Source organism: Agelaius tricolor, unplaced genomic scaffold (genome assembly GCF_023055355.1).
Source record: "Agelaius tricolor isolate 1412-34295 unplaced genomic scaffold, bAgeTri1.0.p SCAF_2, whole genome shotgun sequence".
NCBI lineage: Eukaryota > Metazoa > Chordata > Aves > Passeriformes > Icteridae > Agelaius > Agelaius tricolor.
In genome coordinates this window covers 45,718,720-45,741,345 of record NW_027269262.1, presented here as the reverse complement: position 1 = coordinate 45,741,345, position 22,626 = coordinate 45,718,720, and the positions used below count along the sequence as shown (strand labels likewise).

Genomic DNA, 22,626 nt, shown 5'->3' with positions numbered 1-22,626 from the left:
ATTTGTGTCTGCTCAGGCACAGCCAGATCATGTCAGCATAAAGTTGGGAACAAAACATGGAGGTGGCTGCAAGGAAAGTGCTCCATAATCACGACTTAATGCTTTGGGTCCTCTGAAGATTTTTTATTTTACCTTTCCTCCAATCAAAAATGTAGCTGGAGTTGTTCCATCAAGTTAGAAATATGAATGGTCAGGTAATTCAACATCTCCATAGCCTTGAACCTTTGCTTGAAGTGCAGCAAAGTCCTGCTACCTTGATACAAGCATGTGGGAATACAAAGATTTTTGGATGAAGATTAAAGCAAAAATAAAGGAATTTTTTTTGAGAAGGAAGATCTTTTTGTATCTTAGATTTGTCTTTCAGTGAAACTTTCTACTGAACTGATATTTTCAAAGATTTCTGTGTAAGTAAATCAATTATTTTTTTAATATTTTGCTATATGATTCAGATATTTTAAGTATGTTTGTGATATACTGTATAACAGCTATTGGATTCAGCTACCCCCTTAGCTAAAAAAAATAATTTTAGATTTCTTCAGAGAAAGCACCCAATTGTATCTTCTTAATACACATCTGCTTTAGAAATCAAATTACCTTTGATTTATTTTGTAAAGCAAAAATAAAATTCCAGGTTGTACTAATGCTGTGCAGAGAATTATTTTTCTTGAAGGATTAGTAGTATTATCTACAGATATTGGGTATCTGAAGTAAAAAGTTGTCCAGGGAAATATGGGAAGCTTATGCTGCAAATTCAAGACTGACATTTATTAAGAACTTTGGGTACTGCAGATATTTTCATTAGGTCTTGGAGAATCTCAGCAACCAAGCAAAAAAAAAAAACCAAAAACAAACCAATCCCCCTATAATTTTTTTGCCTCTTATGTTTATACAATGCAAGCATTATTTTTAAGAAACCTGCTAGATGACCAGCATGGACATATTCTAGATGCAGCTTTGCACCGGTGCTGATGGTGAGAACATAGTCTAAACCACAGAAATATGTACTGATTACTGATCTCATCATTATGCAGTTTTCATTAGCAGCAGCAGTACAGACTAAAAGAAGAATACTCTTAGAGTGCAATTTCTCAGAAAACTGACACTGGAAGTGGTTTAAGTATCATGAAATATTATTTTATATGAAAAAGCCTACTGTTCTCCAACACTGTACTGAATTCTCCTTCCAGATTACCTGCCTGTATTCTGTTGTTCTCCCTAGTCTTGATGACAAGCCCTCTAAAGACATTCTTCTGTGCACAGTGCCCTGGTTCAAGTACTGCCATACAAATAGTGACATAGACTAAAAATAAATTGAGGACCAACATAAAATTGTTCCTGAATTCTGAGAGAAAAAAACCCCACCAAACATTGGATACATGTAGCTGAATAGAGGGTTTAAACGTGCAATCTGGGTCGTTCAGGATCTTTGCTTCAGGGAATTTCACTTTCATGATGGTCTGAGTGAGATGTAGCTTGATCTTGACAGGGATCTTTTGCTTTTTGAAATCGCTTTGGTAGTGTACATGAAAGTGCTAATGCACACTGAATGTCACGGAACAGATGACACTTGCTGAGCATATCAGGAGTAAAGATGAAAGACTGGACAAAGCCAAATTCAGCTGACACTTGAACATGACTGCTGGAGACAGCTCATCTTTCAGTTTATGTAGCAGAAAGAGGAGCTCACCTGGCAGTAGATCTGAACTCAAATAAATACCAATTCAGACTCATAAACCTTCCCTTACTGAGCTGGCCACAAGGCACATTGACAAGGCAGACAAAACATTCCAAATGCACCTAGCTGTGCTGCAAATTTTCTGTTCAGAACTAGAAGACTGCTGGGGGTAGGAGTACTGAAATACTCAGCTCTCACAAAAGTCCAGTGATTGAAAGGGAGTGTTAAAACCCCTCCATGTAGAAAACAGAGTTCACCTTTGAATATTCTTTCTTCAAAGGAAAAAATGATAGCATTATCTTCTATGTGTTTTAAATTTCATTTTAAAAACTCTAAAATTCTATCTTTATCCATTATCTTTAGGTTTTCTGTATAGTTACTGAAAGTGTGAAACTCTCCTGATGGAGACATACAGCAATAATTCACCTTCAGTTTTGTTGAATGCCTCATTGTTCTTGGATAATGAAGCAGATAGAAAGATAGAGTGGGAAAATTTCAGACCTACCTTTTCCATAACTTTGAATTTTATTAAACACATTTCTGCTCTGTTACATTCCAAGATATCAGTTAACAAATTAAGTTCCAATGAAAACACTGAGAGTTTTTAGAGCATATTTGGATTTAACTAGAAATAATTCAAGATATAATTTTTTTTAATGCTACCAAGATGGGGGTTTTAGGGGCTTAGGTAAGATCAGATATTATTGTAGCTTTCATAAAGAGTCTTTATTGCAAAGTTAATTTTCAACTGTTATTTCAAGTTCAAACATGCTGTATGGAGGTTCAGATAGAGTCCAGTGTAATTCCACAGGCTGCTGTGTGTTCCCTGAGCTGTGAAGTGCTGGACAACCTGTAAAATGCAATCTGACAGCTTTCTGCCCACAGCCCTCCACACCCATTCCTGGTTGCACACCTTGATGTTTTTGCACCAGACATCAATGGTCTTGTATTTGGGCTATGACTGCTCTGCAACCAACTGGAAAGCCTCTTTGCCTTCCTTTTGATGACACATCTCATCATAGCAGGAAATGTTTATGTCCAGTTGTGGCATCCTTGTGCTCCTTGAAAGGAAGGGAGGTATTTCATACAGTCCTTACTGCTGCCCCTCAGCATCATCCAGCCTTGTGTCTCCCCCGTGCCTTGAGTTAAATGGAAAATTAATCCTGTTTGTCTTTCCTACAACAAGGACCAGCCTAGGTGGACAATCAGGGCCAGTGGAAGACAACAATCTTTTTTAAGAATTCCACTGAACTTCATTGATGCTGATATCAAATTTTTCCCAAACACAAACATTAATACAAATGAAATCAAAGAAAAGACTAAGAATGCAAATTCTGGGAGTAATCTTAAAAAGAGACTCGTAACACTGTTCACATTAGCACATTGCAGTGCACTTTTTCTTCAGCACAGCTATTTTGGGAATGAAAACTTTTTGCTTGTTTGAGACAGCAGTTTGTTTTCTATATTACTATTTCAAAAGGACAACTGGAGGGTAAGTTGCTACTCAACAGGCTTCTTTTTCTATCTCAAAGACTCACTGCATTACTTTACTAAGTGCTGTGCTCCAAGGCCATTTGTACTTGAGGTGAACTTTGCAGTATTGGTCCTTTTCCAAACTTTAAACATGATTACTTTTTTTGATGCTGTGATTTAAAGTTCTTGAAGAAAACTTGAAGTTATAAAACCCCAAGTAAAGACTTAACATCTTACTAAGAAGGAATGCAACACACTCTTTAGCAAGTTCCACAGAAGATTTTAAAGAAAGATATCTGCCTTAGAAAACTGAAAAGAAAACCAAACCAAACCTACAATCCTTAAAGAAGTAGCACTACATTTTCTTTGGAGAGGAGTCTCAAGATAAGTCCCTAAGAAAAAATAAGCTGCTTCCAAACACTGGCCTCTCCAGAAGACTGCACCAAAACAAATATCCTTTATATCTCTGAATTGTTACTTTACATAAACCTACAGGTATTTTAATGCATAGGATTAGGGATTAGGGAACCAGTAAATATGGTCATTTTAGCTTGAATTTTGGGATACTGATCTTTGTACTTGGATATCACTGCTTCAAACCCTCCCTGGAAATGGAAGCCCGGGTGTGATTCCTTAAGGAGTATGGCCAGGAAAGAGTATGAACATATTCCCTTATCAGCTCTCTGACTTGGTATCACATTCAGAGCTTTTAAGAGAGTATTTTCATCTTCATTTTCTTTTTCTTTTAGGGAGCAATGTCACAGGGCCTCACACTCTTTTTTCCATATTCTTGAGATAGGACTCAGCACAGAGTATCATCTCCTCTGTGTAGCTCTCTTTCTAACCTTACCTTTCCGTCTTCCAACAGCATGTTTGGAATGGAAGTAAAGCGTTTTCTTACTCTTTCATCTTCCTGCAAACTCCTCTGCTCATCACAGTCTCAGAATGTTTCTCTGTGCCTCCACAGAGCAGAGTGACCATCTCCCTGCTTTCCAACCTGATTTTATCCCCATGTCTTGCTTACAGCTTCTGAGTGTAGTAGGTGAATGGAGAAGGAGCCCACTGAATGCAGGGCTGTCCATCATCCTCACTTCCTGTCTGTACCCTGAGCCTGGAAACTTTTTAAGGCAGCCTTTTTAACCAGAAATATTTTGAACATTGTTGTTTTTATTTCACATTTTGAATGGAAAGATTGAGGTGGCTTTTGGGCCTTGAAGTTCATTATCACATTTCAAAACCCCTGCTGATAGTTAGTAATATAATTAGATTATTTCAAAGTTTTACATATTTAGGAAAGCTTTTTCCAATAAATTCCAATAGGTAATTGGAATCAGCTGAGAATTGCAAATCTACAAATAAAGGAAGACAGTGAAAGACACAAAGTACACACTTTTACAAAGACAAAGCAAAATCAGATTCATGTCAATCTTAAGCATTCAAGCCTGTTTTTTCAGATGATTGATTTACAGATACACATTTTATTATTCCTTTTTTCTCAAGAACAATAAATATTCTAAACAAGAGATTTATAATAACTTGCTAGGCCATCTGGAAGGTGATTTGGCCATGTACAAGACTGCCAAACTGCTCATTTATATAAATGAACCAGCTGAGCAATAGTCTGTCTAGAAAGATTGCTTTTATTTTTTGTTTTGAGGGGTTTTTTTTGTTGTTGTTGGGGTTTTGGTTTTTTTTTTTGTTTGTTTGTTTTACTACCATCAGATAATCTCAGGAAAAAAAAAAGCCTCAAAAGTTCTAGGAAGACAAACAACTGTCAAACACAAAGAAATTGTCCAGATAGAAAAAGAAAGAACAATAATTTAAGAGAAAATTAGTTCTCTTTAGACAATGAGACCTCTGTTTTTCTGAAGCACATTTAAAGGAAGATTTTTTTAAATGGAATTTGAGTAGAAAAGAAATATGTAAGAGAAAGTTTGAAGAAAAATGAGCATTTCTATAGTTATAGTTCGAGGTTAATCCACAATACATCAGCATGCCACTGCCACTAAATAGCACTCCAGATCTTTTCCTGGCTCTGATCCCAGCAATTAAAGCAATACTAGAATGAAATAGACAGATGATGTGCCAGAATTCTGACTGGCTTTAAAAAGGGAGGAATTGTACCCTTTGGTAAATGGCAGTGATTTTAATCTCGTGAAGAGCCAGAAATCAGAGAGCCTCGTGACATAGCTGAGACTGTCTGAACCCTGAGGAAATACTTAAAGGGAAATTAAAATGCAACATCTAGTACTTCAGGTCTGAGCAAAGCCCCACTCTCCTGGGTATTTGGCTTACAGAGGAGGAAAGCTTTCTAATTATGACATATACAGGTTTGTTTGACAAGAAAATTTGGGCAGAATTCTGCATACTTTTGGTCTCATCTTGGATGTCCTCAGCCCTCTAAAACTTAGAAAAGGAATAAGATAAGAACCAAATAAAGAGTATGAGCATTTCAAGTGAGAACATGCTGACATTTCCCCCAAGCCCATATAGGATGAAACATCATAAACACTCATGATCATATTGAATTATAGATGCTGTTTTTACTTTATATAAGCTTCATTTATATAAAGTACAACAACCCCCATCTTGCACTTTCCATCCCCCAAAATCACACAGTCCTTCAGTTTTAATAAGTCATAAAGTCATTTAGCAGCAAAAAAAAAAATATAAAAGAATCATCTGGATTATAGCATAACTGTTCTGTTGCTGTTTTAGTCGTCAGATCAGGGATACCAACCAAGCAGAATCGAGCTGTTGTTTTCATCACAATGTATTTTTCTCATGAGACAGTATCCTTTGAGATAAGAACCTGACAGGTAAAATTACTTAGTATATCACCATAAATCTTCCCTGTTTTTTTTCTTCTATAACCCTCAATTATGAAGTGATGAATGCTTGCATAAGACACAGTACATTCACTTCATTTTCCAAGACTAAATTTAAGTCTCTTGGCTTGTAATATTTCACAAAGTCTGACACTTTCTTTTCAGCAAGTAGGTTAATAATAACACAATAAAGCAATTTTTATTATCAAGCTATGATAATATATTGCTTTTGCATGTAAATTATAAGTGTCTATAGCATCTCCTCACTGACAATTATAAAATAACACTGGGCACATGCTGATTGATTAATTTCAGATTAAATCATATTTATCTCATTTAGATTAGATAAAAAGGGAACTGATGTTGGATCAGTCCATTACAGAAAATGAAATTCACAACATGTAAAGTAAGTATCTACTTTTAAAAGTGTTTTTATTGTTATTTATAGAGAGATACAATATCACAGTGATTAAATTAATGGTTTCAAGGCAGTGATGAGTAAGTTGCTGGTTTCATAATACTGATTAAGTACGAATAAGTTTCTGAGACTTTTGCAGGTCTTCCCTAAATCCTTGCCCAAATTCATGACATGTTAGCATGCTGTGAATCTGATGATATCTTACCGGAAAAGCCATAAATAAACTACAGAACTTCTGACCCCCTGGGTGTTCTGGCTCTCAGCAGAGGTGAAAAGTTCTTCAGGAAGCCATCAGCAGAAGGAAAAGAATAATTTCAGAAAGTTCAGCCTGGTTACAGAAAAATAAATCTGAGACCTTACTTAAAATTGCATGACATCTTCTGCACATGTCCCATTCCTAGGGATGACTGACATGAACAATGTGTCAAGGATGACTGACATGAACAGTGTGTCAAGGATATCGTTATGTTTAATCTTGTCATTCAGATGTGATAGATGTTTTTCTGATAAATAAACTTCAGCCTGTAAAATCTCACCTTGCAGGACTCTCCAAACTATTAAAAAGATCAGATATCAGCAAGAGGCCAAGAGGCCATTGTTTGCAAGACAATTGTTTTTGAGGTTACAACATCTTAAACTATTTTCATTGACAGTTTTTTTATGCTTCTTGAGATGACCACTTGCTGTATCTTTATGTATGCACAGCTCTGTTTTGCTCTGCCCTCGGATTATGGAAATCAAATGGCACTTCTCCATCTGCTGTAAACTGCTATTTGTAGATCTTTGGGTACAACAGTATAATAAGAGCATGCAATTATCTCACTTTGTGCAGATTAAGAGTTGTAACATCATATCAGTACCTCTAGTAATTATGATCTATGGAATTGTTTATGTTTGAGTTTTCAGCAGCTTGCCTGTGTAAGCCAGGACCTGCCTTTCACCATTTTCGTGTTCAAGTCATGGGTGTTGCCCTTGTTTAATAAGTAAGAAGATAGTGGATGTTCTTATCTAAATAACTTCTAATGGCTTCAGAAGGTTTCACTGCCTCAGTTACTCAGTGAAGCCCTGCTACAAAAACTGCAGAGCAGAGGCAACCTCTGAGTGAACCCTAGACTATGGTTACTTTTTCTGCTCCTACTGAGAGAGCAGACTTTGAGAAAACCATGTTCTGTGATGAGACCTCATCCAGGGAATGGTCATAGAGAATCTGCAAGTAACTTTCCAACTTTCCACTCAGCATTAAGAGGTTCTTGAAAACTCCCACGAAGGGAAAGGGATATGTTTTGTAGTCATTGGATAGAAGCTACAGTTGGTAAAAGTGTGAAGAACTCCCTGAAAATCTGTCACATGGAAATTGCTTATTATTATGCACTGTAAGTAGCTGCAATGTGTAACAGTTATGCAAATGTGTCCAAGAGCAATAGGACAGCCATGTGATGTTTCCAAAGGTTTATAGAGGAATTCCAAGCAGGGAGAAGAAAAATCAAATGTCTCTCATCTGCAGATCTGAAATTCATATGAGAAAAAAATTCCAGGCTTCAAAAAAATTAGTTACCTGGTACTAAGCAAGGAGGTGAAAAAAAATACCATTTTAAATTTGGCACTGGTCTATTGACAGCTTCGAATATAAGTTTTAGGAATGTTTTCCAAATTCTTTTACTGAAGTACCGACCATAGCTTGTGTATAGAAATGCACAATTGTCTGCATTTGCATGTGCAGCTAACACAATTATTAAATCCATTATGTCAATTTGCAATGGATACAGGACTAATGATTTATATATATTGATAATTCTTCATCCAAACAGAGGTGTATATGTACATTTTGTCTTTTGGCTAGAAATCCAATGCAGTTAAACAATTTTAATACCCCCTGTGCAGCTGACAGCTTCTCTGATTATTTTGCTCATGTAAAACATTCTTTTGCATACAATTTTGTAATTTGAGTCAAGATATGTAGCAGGCTGAATTGCTGCCAGTATAGTCCAGGGTAAGGAAGCAAAAAGGGCCTTTGCATAATATCCACAGATGTTTTATTCATCTGCACAGTGAAATGTTCAGGTCCAAGCACCCACACATGGAGGGCCTAAGTTTCTACCTACCAAGGGGCCTGGGGGTGAGTTTGGTCTCTAGGCTGTACAAAGATGAGGGCCAATCAGGGAATAGGGAAGGAGTGGCTCAGGGACATAGGAACAGACATAAGAACAGGGGAAGGAGCCAATGGGGTCTATCAGCTTTTTGAGGGAAGCTTCCTGTGTCTCCCTAAACCAGGGAATGCACCCCGCCCCGCTGCACCAGGGTCTCCACAAAGATATACAGTAGAGAATACTGGGGAGATCCTTAGCTGGTATAAATCACAGTAGCTTTATTGATTTCTTGCCTTTTTTTAGGACCTGAAGTATTAGAAAAGTTTTTCTCTCATGTCCATTGTACAGAGCTGTAGAGCCATGCTGATATCTTTGCCTGAGTTGTCTGTGCAGAAGCTTGCTAGTTTATCTCAAGGTTACTAGTGAGGGACTGTAACTTTTTTTTATTATTTCCACAGGAAGTGAAGAGGACAGGTTTTACTTCAGCCAGAATAATAAAGATGAATGAGAAAATGTAACTAAAACCCCATGAAAGCTGACACATTTAATTTGCACTTTAAGGGAAATGTAGTGCTGCTTTTGATAGTGCAATCATTTAAGCATGTGCTTAACTTAGACATTTGCTTTTGATAGTGCAATCATTTAAGCATGTGCTTAACTTAGAAATTAATCAGACCTGAGAATGTGGCAGAGTTTATATACATGTTTAAGTACCTCACTAAATCAGAAGCCTCATCCTCACCACATAGTTTGTCAAATAATGTGATAAATCTAGCTTTCCTTTGTTCAGAAATCACATAAAGCTAGATTTGGCCTTATATAACTGTATTTATTATTAATATACACTTAATGAATTCTTTATACAATATTATGCTGTCTGAATTTCCTGCTTTGGATATATTTTGTCACAGCACTTGTGACAGCTTTTTGATTACCAGAGAAAATTTATGTTGGAATAATGAGGAGTTGAAGACTAACCATTTTACACTAGATAGATAGATAGATAGATAGATAGATAGATAGATAGATAGATAGATACTCCTTTCTTTCCCTTTCTTTCTCCTCTGCTGTCGTGCTGCTCATCCTAATCATTGATACACCAAGGTAAGGATTCAGTTTAGAGCCAAACAGGATGATGCAGACTCAGTCTGTAATCAAATCCACACTACCCACTGCTCTTTTATTATTAAATGTTATTTCCACCTTCATTTTCATGCATAATGTAGCTAGAAATGTTAACACAATTTATTTATTTTAATACAAGGTGAGAGTTCAGCAAAAGTTTAGAATTCTCTGCACAAAAGAGTACTTGGAATTACAGAACTTTGGCAGAAGTTGAGAGGCTTGATAAGCTTTCTGCAAGAAACACTGTCTTCCTTTTGATGGAAATAATGAAGCATGAAAGTACCAGGATCCATTTAGCTATCCTGGAAATTCTTCTTTCTTAGTAGGGAAAAGGTTCTGCTACCCTTTTCAAATTAATGAATAATTTTCTCCTAGACAAGAACTGACAAAGCAGGTCCTGTGAGTTCAAGTGGCTAATGACATTGATATGGGACTTGAAACAGATCTAGGGCCCTTGGTGATATACCCTTTTAAAAATATATTTGTATTTTTGCCAATATACTTTAGCTAGTCCTGAGGATCGCAAGCTATGATGAGGAAAGATGCCTCAGTGACTGAGAATGAATTTGGTAGTGAGGAGACATGTGCTCTATCACTTTTCCTGCCATGGGCTTTGGAGCAGTGATTCAGATGCCTAAAGGCAGCCATCGCCTGCCAATTCTGATGTCCTGGCCTCCAGCTGTTGATGCAGAGGAGCACAGGTTTCCTGTGGGTTGTGTGTCATCACTGGCACCCTGGTGAACTTGTTTTGGACATAGTAGTGTCTCTACATACATGCATGAGACATCCTAAATCTCTCCCTCAGTGAGACTTGAGCAATTATTGGAAGTCATACAGGGAGGTCATCATTCAGTGGACTTGCCAAAACCAAAAGCTGCCTGACTCCATGGCACTGCTAAGAAATGCTTGAAAAATATTAAATACATCTTTGGAGACCCTAAATACCCAAGTATCCCTTTAAAAATGGGACTTGTTCTGCATGTGGGTGTTTATAAGATGCAAGGAAGCAGGGGCAGAAGCATGGACCCAGGCTAGTATCTCTGCAAGGCAGTCTTGAGCACCAGCTTAGGCTGGTGTGCACTGGTATGTCCCCAGAGTGCATCACAATGCAGTGGCTACATGGTTTTGGCACAGATTGCTGGTTGGTAGAGAGTCCTTCTCTTACAAGATGTTGTGAGGTTTAGGCTCTCTAGGAAATAGAGAACAGGAAAAACATTTTCAAAATAGACTTTAAAAATTCTTACTTTCTACTACATCTCAACTGAAGCAGTTCCAGTAAGGGCCTCAGTTGCTTTAGAAATTGTGACCAGAAAGAATATTTTTTCTTCAACGTGCACAGGAGACAGAGATTCCTGGTCTATGCTCGTTAATCTCCATCGTTGCAAGAAGCAGCTGAGGAATTATTTTCAAATGTTTTGTAATATTTAAAGTAAGTTGTATTGAAAAATGTGGTGTTTTTCTTCCTTCATATAAAGAGCAATGTGTTTTGCCTTTGTGACTTTTATCGTGGTTGCCCTAGTTTTCTATTATAGAAGTGAAAGGAATGATTCATGTTCTCTCCCTTTAATTTAAGCAACATGATATTTGGCCTTAATTATTCTCTTAAATATGTTAAAAAAGAATGTGTTTAGAATTTGATAAAATTTCATATTATGATAGGCTGAAGCAGCAAAACAAAGCCAGAATTACGTGGAGCATGACCTTTCCTTGTATGATGTCTCCTTGTATAAAAATAAGTCTCATCAGACTGCGATTTAGATGCCAAGCCAAAGGATGGTAACTGTAATTAGAGGCTTAAAATGGCAAGATGAAATATCCTTATGTTAAATCTAAAATGAAGCCTTAAAAAAAATCAGGAAAATGTTTGATTTTTTTTTCCACTTTATTTATATAGTACCCAACCAACTTACTTCTTATTATATGTCAGTTCTGCAGCATCTTATATTATGGAAATATCCTCATTAGTAGTATTCTGAGTAGAATAATTGGGGTATTATGATTTTTTATTACCTTCTTTAGAACCAGGGAAATGATTGCTGTGCATTTAATATGTACAGGGAAAACATACACAAACATAAAAAAAACACTGTAAGGCTTATTTATATGATAGGTTTGAAAATCTAGGAAAAATGCATCATCTTATTTGCTGCAAGAAGCTTTTGAAGGAAAGTAGAGCATAGAATACAGATTCATTAATCCTGTGTTGGCACAGATTGTTTTACTTTCATACCATTTCTATGTCATCGTACACTTTATTGTTCATTGGTATCTTGCTTATTTTTTTGGTAGCTGCTCAATTATTGTGTGGTTTGCAATGAAACTGCTGACACAGCTTTAACAATTCAAGCTTAATTAAAGTCAAATGCATGAGTAGTAGTATTCTAACAATATGGATAGTCATTTCAGGAATAAGTTTAGGCATTTGCCTTGGAGTAAAGCATGACTAATACCTGTAAGCTAGCAGTGGAAAAATGTAGAGGTAAATTTTGACCATGACTGGAGAAAACAAAAATCCTGTAATCTCAGTAATAGCCCTCTGAAAGGATACTGCAAACACAGTTTAAGATATAAAAAGCTCCCTAACAAGTATAGTGTATCGGGAATAAATGGTGAAATACAAAGAAGAAAGGGAAGAGTCTTCTAAAGAACTAAAAACTTTCCAAAGCAGGGATACAAAATCACTTTCCACCTCCCAAAGAGAGGGAGGTGTATTTTCAGACAATGCACAGAGACTTAAATGAGCAGTTCTTGCTGACTTTCAAGAGATGTCACATGGCTACATTTCTGAGCACAACTTTGAAAATCTGCCCCATAATGTGATGTACTAATTATTGGAAACATCTAACAAGGAATCTGAATTTTTTTAATAATTTTTCCCTCACATAAAGCATTGAGACTGTTTAGATACTTATTGATCCTATATTTTTCACATGAAAATGTTTAAAGTGATTTCTCTCTGTAAACGGGCCAACCCATCAAATGAGATACACAGTTTTACTACTTCCCAAATGTACTCTGTTCGTTCATTTCAATTGCCCTGGACTCTCCATTTCCTCCTTCCCAGCCTCCAGTCTGCCTTCTGAACAAAACACATCCACAGAGAAGATGGGAGTAAGAGCATTCTTCCCAGCATGGTGACCCATAGATCCATAGATCTTTAACCCCTTGCCTCCTTCCTAACCAGATAACTGGGGTACAAAGGTCAGGGCTAAATTACAAACTTTCTAATTTCTCCTTTTCTTGCCTCTTCCTTCTCTTTCCCACCCCTTGTCTTTCAACATTGCTTTAAAATTAAGTATTTTCCTCATTGCTTGTTATCTGGAGTATCAGGAAAGTAAAATAGAATTTTACATTATATACAAGATTTTCTCACCTGTGGATTGGCTGTAAATGGAAAAAATCTTTAAAAGAGAAACTCTGTTAGGAGGCTGAGACTAAAAAGGACTCGTTAACTGCTTCCTTTTGAGAAATACACAATAAGTTTAGAAGCAATCAAATACTGCCAAGGGAAGGTCTCCCATTATTTTAATCTGTTGAAAAATAATTTTCTTATGCAAAATTATTCTGCTTCTTTTTTTGAGACTGTCACTCTCATGATTATAATTCCCCAAGTCAATGTCTGTTATTTATAGCCATACTTTACTCCTGCTGAAAAGGCAGAAGCTTAGATATCTATTCAGTGTTTTCTGGAGACAGAAAGTGAACTGAAAGAACAAAATCAGGAGTTTTAGAAAGGGGGTTTATTCAAAGTAAAATTAATTTTCTGTAGATGCTTGATATCATTTCCCCGGTATGTAAGCAAGGTTTTCTGGTTAAGAGAAAGACAGCAGAATTTTGTGAGTGTAATTTCTATTTGAATTTTAATGAGTACAAATATATAAATTTTCAGGATATTTTTCTTGAGACTTTGTAGGGCTATAGACTTTTCATTTCATTATTGGACAGCCAGGGTATATCAGACAGACACATGTAATGCAGCCCAGCTAGACTTATTGAGCAAGGGAAGTTCTGGTGTAACTCGACATCTTACTATTTGGAAACCAAAAATCATGCCCAAGTGGGTTCAATCCAGCATGCTGTACCTCATATCTGCTCTCCTTATTCTTCCATCTTCCTTCTTGCTTTTCTCTTTCTTTTGGCACCAGTGGTGGAGAGACAGATAATCACAAGATGAAGTTGCACAGCATCTGCTGGTATTTCACACCGTGAAACTCTCCTTGTTGGCCACCTGCCCCAGAATATTTTCACATTCATGTGGCTAAGGGTTTCTGCAAATGCTAGCTGGTGAATCCAGACTATATTGAGTACCTGATACTGCATTCTGCCCTTCTGCTAGTTGTTATGGCTTTGAAAAATTGTAGTTTTAGAAAAAAAAAAAAAAAAAAAAAAAAAAAAAAGACCAAACCCAGACAGAAAAATTTGAAGATAAAGGAAAAAGGACAAATAATAAATTAGTCATTAAGTCATTTTCATCAGACAAAATATTTCTTTTAAGCTTTTATATAATTTCAGTAATACAAAGCTGAAGACCAAATTCATTTCAGGCAAATGTGACAGGAATTTAGAGTAATCTTTATTCTTGCCAGCAGAGAAGAAAACTGACCTGCTCTGTTATGTTGACCCAAATTATAGTTTGGACCAGACATGTGCACAGTGCTAAATTTCCTTATGCAGCTGAAGTCTAAATACTTAGGTCCCATTTCTTGTTGCAGACCTTGGAACCACCCCAATGTGGCTGGCAACTTCTGCTTTTTGGTTTGTGTTCCTGACATTTCTTGTTGTCCCTGTGTATTGCACTTGCATGGCAAGGTTTTAGTTCAGGGGGAGCTACAGAGGTGGTTTCCATAGGAGGTTGCTGGAAGCTTTCCCTGTGTCTGTCAGAGCCTGGCAGGACAGGACAGCCTGTCTGGCAGGACAGACCTGCCACTGGCCAAGCCCATTAGTGATGGTGGCAGCACCTCTAAGATAACAGATTATTCTGTCAGGAGGGAAAAAAACTGTGTGACAGAGAGACAGGAGTGGAAATATGCAAAAGAAACAACTCTGCAGACACCAAGGTCAGTGAAGAAGGAGGTGGAGGTGCTGGTCCAGGGGCTGGAGCAGAGATTCCCCTGCAGCTTGTGGTGCAAACTATGGGAGGCTGCTGTGTCCCTGCAGCCCATGGAGATCCAGATAGGAGCATAAATCCACCTGTAGCCTGTGGAGGACCCCATGCTGCAACATCTGGATGCCCAAAAGAAGGTTGTGACCCTATAGGAAGCAGGTGATGGAGCAAGGTCCTGGCAGGATCTGTGGCCCTGGAGCAAGAAACCCGCCCAGGAGCAGGTTTGCTGACAGGTCTTGTGACCCTGTTGAGGACACACGGTGGAGCAGTCTGTTCCAGAAGGACTGTGTCCTTTGGGAACAATGCAGGCTGGAGCAGTTCATGCAGAGCTGTAGCCCATGGGAAGGACTCAGAGAAAGTGATGGAGGACTGTCCCTTGCAGGAGGGACCCCATACTGAGCAAGGGAAGAGTGTGAGGAATCCTTTCCCTTGAGGAGGAAGGAGTGGTAGAGAAAACATGGAATGAACTGACCACTGGGACTGAAAACATGGAATGAACACCAGGACTGCTGGGATGGGGGTGGGGGAGTTAAGGTATTTGTGAGTAAAGTTAAATCCAGGAAGGAGGCATATGGGAAAGTAGACTCAGTACAGGAAAGATCAATGTACAGTATCTGCTTAAGGACATTAAATGAAATATATAAATATTAATCAAATTAAAGCCGTGGCTGAGGAAAAGCTCTGGCACTGAACTGTTACAGTTAAGACTGAATTACAGACTCTAATGCAACTCTCTGCTGTTGCTCCCTCCATTTCTGTATATTTCATCTCTTTAGTGGCACTGTTTGGTGGCTGATTCCTATCCAAAGGTAATTTAAAAAAAAAAGAAAAAAGAACTAAAATAGTAGCTGTTTTGGTTTTTTTTTTTCTGAATATCAAGAGATAGCTAAACTCAAATTTTTCCCATTATAAGAAGAAAAGAAATAAGGTCTCTTTTCTGAGCAGCTTTATAGAAAAAACTACCGCATGCTGTAAGGTTCAATCCAACACAGGAAGTGTAAAAGTCCTTCCAATTGCTTTTCCTAAATTAATTCTAATCTGTCCCAGTCATGATCCTCCTTTTACCTATGTCTTAGTGCAGTCAGAGCAGATCCAGCAGCAGAAGGATCACAAATTCCTTTCTCAGTCTTAGGCTATTCTAGGATTAAATCACACTGTCTTTAAAGAGGTAAGCCCTTGTTCTCAGAAATAATTCTTAAGCAGTCCAATAGGTCTGCTACGTGTGATTAAGGCTTATTGAAATGAATGAGGATTGAGCATTTTTTCTTGCAATTGTTATTGGTACTTCAATCCCTTTTTACTTAACACTCATACCACCCTTTTCAAGAGTTCTTCCATTTTTGTGAGATATTCTGAACTTTGAATGGTTTCTTTAAGAGGCCACAGGATATTTGGAAGAGATGCTGGTTTTACTGCATTTCAGGGCAAATCATTAATTATATTCAAAGAAAGTATAATTAAAAATCATAGATATTTGTTGACACAGAACTCTATTGCACCTAGCAGACCTTGTAACCTCCATGAAAACTCTTTAGATTGGTGCACTTGGTTCACCCTCTCTGAAAGAAGAATATATCCTTCTGCCAAGCTCATTGAGCTCAGAAATAAATATGTCATGCAGCTTTAGCACACTAGTATTCATGTTACTGACAGTAAAACTTGAGGCATGCTTTATCTATATTTACATGCTTCTCAAAATGAATTCCAAGATCTCAAACTGGAAATTTTTGTTGTTGCTGTTTTGGTGAGAGGTGTTGTGTGATTTTCCTTTATTAATTATCTGTTTTCAAGACCACAGTCTGATTTGTATTTTCCTATTTCCTTCTCAAAACTGTTTTGTGGAATCTCATCAAATACGTTACTGAAGTCAGGTATACTTTAGTACATTTGTATTATATCCAAAAATCTTTGGTTTACATCTCTGAAGGAGACTAATTTGAACTGACAAATTTGTTAGGTTTGACAAGTGCTAATGCACTTAAACTACCTGTCTGCTTTAGTGATCAACTCATCCTGGTTTTAAAACCAAGAGTTTCAGTTTCAAATTTGCCAAGTATTTTTTTTTTTTACCTCCCTATGGGTAAAAATAGATTCAATGTATTCACTTTAAACTTGAATCTATGACATGCAGATTTCAAACCAGCTTCATAAGTCATATGTACCAACTGAAGTACGTTTCATTATATGCTCTTGTTTCTAATGGCTCTTACTATCAGTGACTTCTCGTTGACAAGAAGAAATCAACCACTTATTTTTAAATAACCACATCCTAAATTACTTTGCAGTTCATAGAGCTGCTTCCCATGTTAGCTTCCACAACTGAGTTTTACAGGGAAAAGCACAGCAGACCTGTACTAGGCTTTGTTTGAGGATGAACAGCTCTCCTCTGCTTAGATTCAGTGTTTCCCTGTGAGCTCACCCACGTACATCAGGCCTAATTTGGTCCACTTTATGCAAGTAAGAAAAAAAAAAAGGAAAAAGAAGAAGAAAAAAAAAAAAAGAGAGAGATTGGAATGACTGGGATGACAGTGCACAGTCCTTGCCATCCAGAAGGCAAATCAGCTGGAGACTGAGAGCAGTAACAGAGTGCCAGCTCCTGAGCCCAACTGAGTCTGACAACAAATCCCCACAGGACTGAGGGAGTCTGTCACTGCTAATGACATGGAGGTATTGGCAGCAAAGGTAGCTTTGAGGTGCCTCCTACCTTCCTAGTAACAGCAGGTCTGTTGCTGAAAGCACTGAGAGTCTTGCACATTAGCTATTTATGCAAAATTCAGAGTGTAAGTTAGCAATTTCAGCAGTCATGTTAATTTGGTTTGCACTTAGGAGATTCTGCATAGTTCCCCATGCACAAGTGTTAGAGTTTCAGGGGTTTTTACAAATGTTGTTAGGACTGATGAAAGTTTTGGTTTCTGATTATGATTATGATGTGTCATAGCAATTAAATGCAAAATAAGGATACATAAATCATATGCTACAATAAACCTGTCTCTAAGATAGACATCGCATGTCAGTACAGAGATTTGGAGACAGATAAATCAGTTGTCTAACATGTTAATTGCAATGCTCTCTGAAAATGACTACCTCCATCACCAAAAAGAGGAGATTGTAGCCTGTAGCTAAATAAATAACATATTTATGTGATTGCAGATAAGACATTTTAATTCATTTTGGGATCAGCACAGAAAAGACCTGAGCTCTGTCCTATTGGTTATGTCAAACTCCTTAGAAGATCATAAGAACAGAAGCTATTTTTATTCTTTTCTAAACCAATAGATGCTTCTTCCTCAAAAAAGGCTGAATTTGGCTTACTTAGTTTATAAAGAATTAATTTATTAAACATAACTAGGTATCTATATTGCAGTGAAAACAAACTCTGATTTTGGCAACTTCAAAGTCCAGCATACAAATACTCCTAGTGTAGTTCTGCAAAATAGCTCCCATCAGTCTTTGTTGATTGAATAGACCATGATCCCAAGACCACCAAACTCAGCAGGACAACTTGCCATGATCTTGGAGTATAGTGCAAGCCACTGGAGTGAGCCCACTCCCACTTGCACTAACTTCAAGGTCTAAATTAATTCTTGTTCCTGAGTACCAGGTACACTGGACTTGATCATAAAGACAAGTTGTAAGGATCAGCATTACTTTAAACACTGCCATGAATAATGGCTTGTCCAGCTAAGAAAGTCCATCAAATTGTGTGCTGCAGAAAACACAGCAATGAAGAAGTAAACACAACAAGAGTGAGAGAGGACAACAATTGCTTATATACAGGGTGACAGACCAGAAGCTGGATATTACTAATGTTTTTAATTTATTTCTTCCTGCCTCAGCCTAAGACACAAGATTTCAACCTCAGCTCACCTAATCCAAAGGAAGGTGAGACAAAGGAGAAAATGGGAACTAAAATATCAGAAGGAATATGAAATACAAAAAAACCCTACTACATACAGATAAATATGCGATTACTGCTGTTGCCTAGGGCAAATACACAAGTATGTTAACCAACTGCAATGCATAGATTTCTCAAATGATTTTATAGAATTTTTTTATTTATTTTATATCTCTCTCAATGAAATAAGACAAAAATAATCCTAGACTGTGAAAAAAAAAACGCTAAAATATTATTAGATGTTCTGGTCAGTGAGAAGATCTGAAGTGATTAATCTTCCTTCTTTTGTCTGCTCTCCACTCAGTAGTCTTCCTTCTTCAACCTGCTGGGTGAAAGCCTGTGCCTCAGTTCCTCCTGCTCCTAAACCTCCTTTCCAACAGTCTGTACCACAGGAATCCCATTCTTTTGATGGCACTTTTTAAATAACCTTCCTAAAAAAATTGACAAGAACTGTACTAGAATAAGGATGATCATCTGACTCTGTCTCTGCAAAACCATACTGAAACTACAAGGAGAGTTGTCACATGCAGTTGTGCCACAGCACATGCAAGTGGTTAATTTTCCCTCTATTCCTCTGCAGATCATCCAAGGAGGCAGGAGAGAAACCCTTCCCTGCAGTTGCATGGTAACTGGCTGCAGCTGTGCAGTGACATGAAAGCCTCCAACACCCCAATCTTGCTAAGACCCGAGATGCTGCTGTGGACCTGAAGATAATACTGCTGTTTGAAAAGGGTGAATCAGCCTCCCAGTGTGAATGCTTACCATTTAATGAAAGCCTGCACATCTCCAAACATGTTCATCTCCAGGGCTGAATTCAGTGATGAAAAAGTAGGCCTCCCTTGTAATTATTGCTTTGCAGTATAATGTATCCTGCCTTCTGTTGCCTGTCTAAAGCAGACTATTCTTTCTGAAAAATATAATTTCAACTGCTGTTATGATTTTTTGGCATATTCACAGGACTTTCTGTGAATAATATGACATTGGTAATGTTATTTATGCAAGTTGCCCATCTAAACTCAAAATACCCTGGCACCCATTCCTATACCAAAGCTCCTAGTCAATATGTGAGCAGGCTGGGTGCCATCTGAAAACATAGACATGAATGTAGGCAGCCAACACATCCTTTTTTTATGATCATATGGGTGCTTGGGGCAGGAGTGCCAGCAGACAGTCTAGCAGAGTGCTGCTTAGACTCAGAAACACATCCATTCCCTTTTGAATTCTAACTTATTTTTTCCATTTTAAATTATACTTGATTATTCTTAAGTCTCTTTTAAAATATCAATGCACTGAAAAGCACATCTTGCTTGCTGTTATAAAGTACATATTTTTCCTAGAAGAAAATATTTTCCAAGAGACAAGTTCTGATAGTAAATACTTTTGCTTCTTGGCCAACATTTTCAAATGTAAGATGTTTCAAGCAGTTTTTAAATAGTCCTGAAGAAAAGTCAGTGGATCTGTTATGTGTGATATGACACAGGAAATACTGTATTCTGACTTGGTGTCATAACACATCAGGGACACATGCAAGCCCTGTTACTGAGAGATGTGGAATCTCTTACTCTGTGCAAGCTAAACCTATTTCTGGCTTCTTCTGAGCTGGAGATGATTAGAAAGGATTAGGTCTTGACACAGTAGTCTGACCTCCTTCTCATAGGGTATTACAGTAACTCTTTGTACCAAAGCAAAATTCTTAATTGCTCTTTGATTCTATTTCATCTCTAGGACAAAATGACTTTTTGTGTAATGAGTGCCTTGGTTTGGCTGCATCCATGCTGGGTGATAAACTATTTTCCCTTTGGTTTTAGATTTTGAATGTTCTATTTTTCATGCATTAGGAAACAAAGACTTACCTGATTTAAAATATTCTGAAAGTTGTTTCAGTTCTACCCAGTTATTCTTCTCTGAATCCTATTTGTTTCTTTATTATGCGTACTTTATACACTATTCCAGACAAGAATGACAGAAAACCTACATGTAATATAATTATATTCTTCATACTATTGATAGTTCTGTTCTTTATGCATGCTTAGCATAATACTTGATTTGTACCTGGAATTGCACAGTGAATAGAAGTCTTCATTTTATTGACTACAAGGACATACAAGATAATTGATGTTAATGTGAAATCCTTTAAACTGCATGAATATTTAATTCCTCATCCCTCAGACAGTTAATATTACACCTATATACTGGTACTAAAATGCATTTTGTCATTGCTGCAACATGTTTGAGTTTTTCTCTGTCTGTTCCCCATGACCCTAGCAACGTGGAACACCTTGGAAGTCAAAAGAAACTGTGGTATCTGAGTCTCTTTTACAGGGGGACATGCTTTATCAATAGGAAAATGTTCAAAGTGTCAGAAAACATAAAGGAGAGGAGCAATATTTCTTCTCAAACAATGTTAATCAAATCTATCATCTCACATAGGCATTCTGCTATACTGGATTTTGTTCCTGTGTCAGCCAGGTACATGTATTTCTTTTCTCATGCACTTGAATGAATAAGAGGAATTATAAAAATATAGAAAAAAGATTTACTATCTCTTAGTACTTTGGAGCAGCAACTTTGATTAGATACTTCAAATTTTGGATAAAAAAATTAACCATTTTTATTCATCTGTTTCAGAACTCTGCATATATTAACTCCAGGACTGGTAGTTTATTGTTGCTGCTGAGATATGTGCAAAAATTATTCTTTTGACACTTGTTTTTGTTTCTCATTGTTTTTCTTTAAAAAAAGAATTAAAAAGGAAAGGACAAGAAAACCATTGCTTCTCAGCAATATGCCTGATTGCTGCTTGATTGCATATTCCATTGGACAATCTCTTCTTTCATCAGCTTTCTATTTCTGTTATACCACAGAGTATGAAACAGTTGATTGAATGCTATTTAGAGATTTTGGAATTAAGATGTAAAACACTTAAATTTGGAAAAAAAATTCTAAGTTTAAGACATTCCAGACCTACCTATAAATATCCTGTGTACTGGGATTCACCTTTCTCACAATATAAAACCCAATAATAATATATACATATGCATATACATGTTTGTGAAAGTTTAAGGGATTGAGGTCTAATTTTGCCATTCAGCTTTGATAATGTTGGTGCCAAGAGAAGAAGATATAGTTTCATTAACCCAATTCATGACTATCTGTAATATTTATAAAAATTGAATAAATTATAAATGTTACTGTAATGCCTAAAGATAATTTGTTAGATATGATTTGGTCACTTTTGTTCCTAGAGCTTGGGCACATGACTGAACCAACAGCATTACAGCTGACTGTGCATGAAATCTGTCAGCCTTGTGTATTCTTAAATTTAAAGTCTTTTGCAGGATGTTAAATGTTATTTAAAAAGCTTTACTTTGCTGTTCTTCTTTCAATGGTTTACAATTGAGGAAAAGTAACTCTGTTGTTATAAGGTTAATTCTGCTTATTTTTATGCAGATGTCAATGTAGAAAAAAATGACGGTGAAATTCTTACGAAAGAAATTACGATATAATTTTTTTTAATACAAAATCTCTTGATTCTTGTTGAAAAATTTGTATCAACACTAACAGGAACTAATATATCAAACTAAATAATTCTGTTTGGAAAGCACAGACTCTCAGCTTTTGATTTCTAGTAATGTTTTTGATGAACACAAACTCCTTTCCTGGAATTTTCCAGCTCTTTGTGGACCAAAAGCCCCAAGAATATTTTGGGAAACCCAGGGGGGCACAAAGTATATGAAAGGATATAGAATCTCTGTGTTAAATTCTGCAGTGAAACTAAAATTTAAAATTATCCCCACTTCTAACCATGCTGGAGAGGGAGAAGGCAGGTGGGACAGTCAAAGCTACTTTTCTACTGTTTGGGGTATCTGAGCTGTCACTCAGGCTGATATCCCTACATCCTTAATTCACTGAGCAAGATGCCATGCTGGAACAAAACCCGCAGGCTGGAGTAGAACCAGTTTCTCCTGCCTATACCAGCAGTCCCACCTTTGCTGCCAGTACCCCACCCTGTTTTTTCATA

At 37.1% G+C, this 22,626-nt stretch overlaps 1 protein-coding gene across 1 annotated transcript in view; it reads left to right on the top strand.

Annotated features, from left to right (window-relative positions):
• Positions 1-22,206, top strand: part of LOC139585039 (involucrin-like) — a 126,282-nt gene extending 104,076 nt beyond the window's left edge. Inside the window, exon 7 of the mRNA XM_071417449.1 lies at positions 19,186-22,206. Within this exon, the coding sequence (XP_071273550.1) occupies positions 19,186-19,260 (75 nt within the window). The 3' untranslated portion in view covers positions 19,261-22,206. The remainder of the gene's footprint in view (positions 1-19,185) is intronic.
• Positions 22,207-22,626: the final 420 nt, after the last annotated feature.